At 37.1% G+C, this 6,498-nt stretch overlaps 2 protein-coding genes across 2 annotated transcripts in view; one reads left to right on the plus strand and one right to left on the minus strand.

Moving 5' to 3' along the window:
* Window positions 382-3,045, minus strand: LOC109838653. Its single transcript, XM_020407079.1, has 4 exons — window positions 2,729-3,045; window positions 1,307-1,867; window positions 879-1,159; window positions 382-665 (listed from the first exon to the last, which is right to left on the minus strand). The coding sequence occupies exons 1-4, from the start codon at window positions 3,043-3,045 to the stop codon at window positions 382-384; spliced, it is 1,443 nt and encodes a 480-aa protein (XP_020262668.1).
* LOC109838654 (equilibrative nucleotide transporter 1-like) overlaps window positions 3,127-6,498 on the plus strand; it is a 16,614-nt gene continuing 13,242 nt past the window's right edge. Inside the window, 3 exon segments of the mRNA XM_020407080.1 lie at window positions 3,127-3,134; window positions 4,102-4,133; window positions 4,136-4,180. Of these exon segments, the coding sequence (XP_020262669.1) occupies window positions 3,127-3,134; window positions 4,102-4,133; window positions 4,136-4,180 (85 nt within the window).

The following is a 6,498-nucleotide window of genomic DNA, read 5'->3' on the forward strand; positions in this document are numbered from 1 at the left end:
TGTATCCATTTGTTGAATGACTCTACAACATTTGATGTAACATGACCATATCTGGAACATAACAGGGAATTCATCAAAAATACTGAGTTATTTGTCATGTCAGTTCTATCTGAGTAGTTCTTAGTGAAAGCTTCTATCTTGATAGTTCTAGATGGTACCCAGTTAGTTCTAACTCCAGCTAACTGGGTTATTACCCATGTTCTATTACAAGTGTTGGGTATATCGCCTATGTTAGTTCCGACTAGGTTATAGTTAGTTCCAGTGTATCCATTCATGTCTAATTTAGTTAGGCAAACAACTAACTGAAATAAGAAATGACATAGCTTATAAATTACCTAATTCCGGGGGGAAATGCGTTAGCCCAGTTCTCTGGAGCGTAGTTCATGACAATATTGTAGGCTCGTCGTCCGCTAGTCTAATGTCCTCCACATAGTCATTCCATTCTGCTTTCGTATATTTGTAACAAGCAGATTGCAAAAGGTTGCCCAAAATCCGAGTATCCTTTGCCTTGAAGCCCAAATCCCGCAACTTTGTCCTGAAATTCTCAACTAGATGCAGAATACATCTAGAGTGTATAGCATCCGGAAAATATTCTCTGACTGCTTCTCTGATCCCCTTATCCGCATCAGATATTATAACTAGTTTGTGTGGAGGGTTGTATGGATCTGGCCTTTCATAGAGAATAGATCATAAACCTATAAATATTTGTAGTTAACATATTTGAAGTTAGAGTTAACAACGAAATATTTGTAGTTAACATATTTGAAGTTAGAGTTAACAACGAAATATTTGTAGTTAACATATTTGAAGTTAGAGTTAACAACAAATGAGTTAGAACTAGCATGAATTCTAGTAGAACTAACATGACCCGAACTAACCTTGTAAGAACCAATTCCAGTTTACAGTATTTTCCTGATCGCAGATGCAATAGGCTAATGGAAATATCCCCTGATTTCCATCGTATGCAACGGCGCTGAGGAGTATACCTTTGAAACGATCTTTCAGAAAGGTACCATCCAAAAATATAAGTGGTCTACAACCGTTCAAAAACCCATTTATGCAGGCGGCATAACAGATGAATAGCTTTGAAAACCTCCCCTCATTTTCTTCAACATGAATGTAGCTACCTGGGTTTGTCTTCTTAACCTCTTCTACATACCTAGACCATTGAAGATTATATGTTAGGATCAACATAAATGAAATTAGTGTCTATATTATAGATATTATCTTCTTTTACCATCGTAATTGATCGTAGGACTTATGGGCATCACCATATAGTTGCTATTGTGCTCTTTCTTTACCCCACCATATCTTGCTATAATCGACCCTAAGCCCATACGAAGTTAGTAACTCCTTTTGTACGTCGATAGGTCGTAAATCTGGTCGGACCTTTAACGTGGGTAATACTTGGGTCGCAATGAATTGTCGTGACGCCCTAGATTGACCTGCATTATTGCCAAAATTCCCACATGTGTGGTTGTCCACGAAGGTTTTGATTTCAAGTCTGTTCTCATTTTGTGTTGGAGAGGCAAATAACATCCACGGGCAATTTTGGGCTTCCTTGAACCGACAAAAGACTCGAATACGCTTCGGTTCATTCTTAGCAAACAAGTACTCGAATTTTTTGGCCATGGAATAGTATAGTAAAGCCAATCTTAATTCCTTCGCACTCTCAAACCGTTGGCCCTCACCGGTTAAAGCAGTGTGCCACCAAGCAGGAATCCTCTCTGATCTGCTAATCATGTCATCAATCATCGGAACATTATCTCCAGAAGGATTATCATTGGGGATCCTATCTGAAACACATGTGGGCGTCGACAACGGCGGGCCACCCTCTATGCTTTTTGAGTTCATACTGCTGGTAGCGCTGCAAATTTAAAGAACATGAACAAATGATCATAAACTATACAATAGAAACATCAACAAATAACACAAATAAGGAAAAGGCAAAAAAAACATCAACTGCTTGTGTTATAACTATCGTGGAATCCAATTGAACTAACAAGATTTCATTTAGAACTAACATGAAAACGTTTAGACCGAACATGAAGTCACTTAGAACTAACATGTTGGACCTAACACGGTTTGAACTAGATCTCATAGCAAATCGATTAGCACTAACAATAAGTCTATTGGAACTAACAACTAATAGATTATACTTAACAATAAATCTATTAGAACCGATACTAACTGATATTACATGAATTAACGTAGTACCTAGAATTAACAACTTAGCATGAAAAAAACGCGGGCTGGGTTTAGAACTAGCAAGTTGTGGGCTCGAACTGGATGTATACAAGCTAGAACTATGGTAATAGAAGCTAGAACTAACGTAAAAGCTAGATTTAACAAGTTTTCATTTAAAAACGCTGGCTGAGATTAGAACTAGCAAGTTGTGGGCTAGAACTGATTGTATACAAGATAGAACTAGTGAGATAGAAGCTAGAATTTACAAGTTTGCATTAAAAACACGGGCTAGGTATAGAACTAGCAAGTTATGGGCTAGAACTGGCTGTATACAAGCTAGAACTAGGGTAATAGAAGCTAGAACTAACGTAGAAGCGATAATTATTAAGTTTGAATTAAAAAACGAGGGCTGGGTTTATAACTACAAGTTGTGGGCTAGAACTAGCAAATCTATTAGAATCCGAGCTATAATCCAATGAACTAACATTAACTGATATTACATGAATATTGGTCTTAGCATCAAAAAAATCCTTGCCCCTACATGTCATCTCGAACTTGAACGGCGCTGTGGACTTTTGAAGAATCCTCTTTTTCCTTGAAAGCTTGCATGTGAACCTCCTTTAATCCTCTGTTATGGCAATGCTCCACCATAGACGACAGATCCCCCTCGTTCTCAATAGGAAATTTGAAGCTTCCATTTGTTTCTTCTTTGAATGACAAACTTAATGATTCATATGGAAGATCTAACCTATCTGACACATCAAATTTTAGATCAAGAATGGTGGTTGAAGTGTTAATCTTCATGAATACTGCTCTATCACCCGAAGCTACGATGCAGGTGATGTCCTTTTCAGCCATTATGAAGTGGAGGGAAGAGTAATGGAGAGAATTTTGGTCTGAGGAAAAGTAATGGAGAGAATTTTGGTCTGAGGAAGAGTAATGGAAGAGTAATGGATAACTAGATATTTATTGCTCGTGATAGACTGAAAAAGAGGGGAAATTTCCCTTCATTTTTTACAGTAGTTTGTATTTAATGAGATGTGACGAAGAGTGGTGACAAAGCATCTGGGGAAGAAGGAGAAGGGCAAAGTCGGGTTTTTTTAAAATATAATGCCTCTGGCTGTATACAGCCTGATCGTGAGAGGGCCATAGAAATACTAAAGACTGTTTTGGAACTTAGTACACAAGGCAGGAAAATAGCAATGGACCTCGTCACTGATTTGATTTCAGCTTTTGGGGGGGGGGGGGGGCGACACATTTTTCCCAAGATTATCTTGCAAATGAATATGAGCAGACAACGCGCATATAATATTTTCGCATGAACTTTGCAACACTCAGCATTCACAAAAACCATCCTTGCTTCGTTCTCTTCGAGAAGAAAAGAAGACCAAAAAAAAATCCGGGTGAGCAAAGAAACTCCACGTCGGCTCAAGAATATCTCACTCAGAATCATGGCCTCGCCGGCGCGCGGATCTGAACCTATCGAAATCCGACCACACAGCACGCCTCTCCTCCTCGGCCACCCCACTCCGCCGCGCACCGGAGGACTCCTTCCACGTCGCGCCTAACTCGTCCACTTCATTCCTCGGCCCGGCTTCCTCCTCCCATGGAACGCCTTCATACGCCGTCGACTACTTCTCCTACTCTACCCCTCCGCCCCGTCGACGCGGCGCCTTTCCGTCGCCTACATTGCTCTGCTGCCTCCTCGCCCTCATCGTCATCGTGCTCCGTCGCGGCCCACAAGTCCCGCGCCTCCCTCCGCATCAACTCCGGCCTCCTCTCTCGCCGCCCTCCCTCCTCTCGTCCCCTTCATCGACGGCGTCTACGTTAAGGCGACGCGAGGGCCTTACGCCGCTACGATGTCACCGTCGCCGCTGTCGCTGCTGCAGTGAACGCTGCATGCGTTCTGTTCAGCGGGGAGTCATTCGGGCCGGCCGGCGAGCTACCAAGAGGTACAATGCCAGGCCGTTCGTCGCCGGCACCGCCGCCTCCGGTAAAATTTCTTTACTCTGCTTTACCCAATTTTGTTGCTAGGGTTTGTTCTGGTTGGTAGAGGTTTCCGCTGATTGGGACGTCTCGTTAATAAATTAAGAGGGAGGGTAACGAGGAGGTATCAAGTAGGAGAATGCTGCCTTCAGGCAGATTTCAGGGTTGCCGTGTGAATGATTATTAAATGTTGTATGGCTCGATATTGCAACATAAAGTTATTATGGGGTTGGGATGTGGTTGGCTAAACGAGGAATCAATTGAGAAACGTACCTAGTCAATCTGTTTATTAAATATTATAGGCCATATAATATTGCAATATAAGATTATTATGGGGTTGGAATGTGGTTGGCTAAATGAGGAATCAATTGAGAAATGTACTTAGTTAATCTGTTTAAGTTACTAGAGAATTGGATGTTAACTTTTTCACTAATAGCTTATCCTAATGAGTTTTTTTTAAAAAAAAATTTACAATGATTTGGTTTAAATTTTTACAGTCATTTTATTCTCAAAATCTGCTATTAAATTCTTAATTTTGTAGATTTCATGGACTTTTAAGTGGTAGTATATTTTTCTTATACTAGTTTTTATGCACGTGCATTGCGCGTGGTTAAATGTCATAATTATTTATTTTTAGTTTATTTGCTTATTAAAAAAATTTCTTCGATTTCAATTTGATAGTTTTTACTCACTTATGTCTCTAAAATTTAACATTGTTATTATTTATTTTCTTTAATGCTTGTTTGAATGAGCTACACCCAATTTTAAGTTTCATGTTGGTAATTGAATTGACACGAAATCAACGTGAAATCAATTTGAATATTCATATTATTTGGATCGACATGAAAGGAAGTTTTACCTATAGAAGTATAGTGTTACAAAAGTAAAAAATACTTGAAAAAATAGCATTATAATAGCAAGCGGATTAATTAAAGCCAATTAGCCTAGAAAATTAATTAGAAGTGGCTAAAATGGCACAAAAGCGAATATGGATTTTATTCCTAATCATTGATAGACTTCATTAAAAACCATAAACTAAATTTTAATGCTAACTCTATTATAATTTTATAGATAAAACAGCCACAAAATAAATATATAAAAATATTTAAAAATTAGTGAAAATCTCTTCCAAATATTCCTAATTTTACTCAAAAATTAGGTTATTTAATAAAATATTAAGAAAATATTATCTTTTATTCTTTCTGTTTTATTTTTTATTGAGTCGGGATCAAGCCTTCTTCACTTTTATCTTTTTCTAGAGTAGTTTTGAAGTGATGTCTTCATCATCTACGTGAATTGTGACATCAGACTGGACCTGGATTTCTCATGCTATTATCTTTCCTTGGGCTCATTAATTTTTTATCTTCTCATCTAACTTTACAAGTAATTTGAATGAGAACAAATGTTAATTTCATATATATGATAATTTTTTTGTGTTTCTAATTCATTATTTAAGTTAAGTTAGGATTGACCTATTTTTTCTTTGTAATGAATTCTTGTATTGTGCACCTAATAAGAGTTTTTACTGCATCAAATAGTGTTACCTTTGTGATGTCCTAAGTCATCAGAGATTCTATAACATTTATCATTTGGACACTCGTTATTTACATTTATAACCACCTTCTTGTTGCGGTCTTTGCAAGCGTAAAGCCACAACTCAAGTCTACTATAACTGGTAGTTATTTTTATCTTAAATGTGCAATAGCGTATCTGTACATTGGTAAATTTTAATTAGGTTTAATTGTGTGAATTATAGAGTAGGTTTTTTTGGATCATACCTCTTTCAAATATTGTAATTCTTGCATAATATCGCTAAGTTAAAATTTTTATTGCATTTGTAAATAGCCTTGGTGGAGATGCTTTTATCTTGATAGCTTGTTCTGAATGAGCCCTACATATTAACTTAAAAATGTAATATTTGTTGTTTATTGTGTTATATGGATTTTGCTTGGTTTACTTATCATTCTATTATTTATTTATGATTATGATAGATTAAGATTTAAATAAAATATTAAAAGATTTTTTCGAACTCGTGCTTTTAAAAGAAGTATGAAATTCCATCCCACTTGCTCGGTAGCAACCAACTAAACCAAGGTTTGTGAATTAAAGGGTTGAAATAGTTCATATGTAATTGTTTTCTACACTCTATCTACGTACTTGAAATATTAAGTGACCAAAAACTACATGTGAACTTTCCATGATAATCAAGTAGTTGAACTTAAATTTTCATATAGCCATGAGGAAAGCCCTGTGCAATATCATAGCTATTTATAGCCCTAATTGACTTGGTTCTACCTGGATTAATATATCATTAAAAAAATTGTA

This window comes from Asparagus officinalis, chromosome 4 (assembly GCF_001876935.1).
Source record: "Asparagus officinalis chromosome 4, Aspof.V1, whole genome shotgun sequence".
In the NCBI taxonomy this organism is placed as follows: domain Eukaryota; kingdom Viridiplantae; phylum Streptophyta; class Magnoliopsida; order Asparagales; family Asparagaceae; genus Asparagus; species Asparagus officinalis.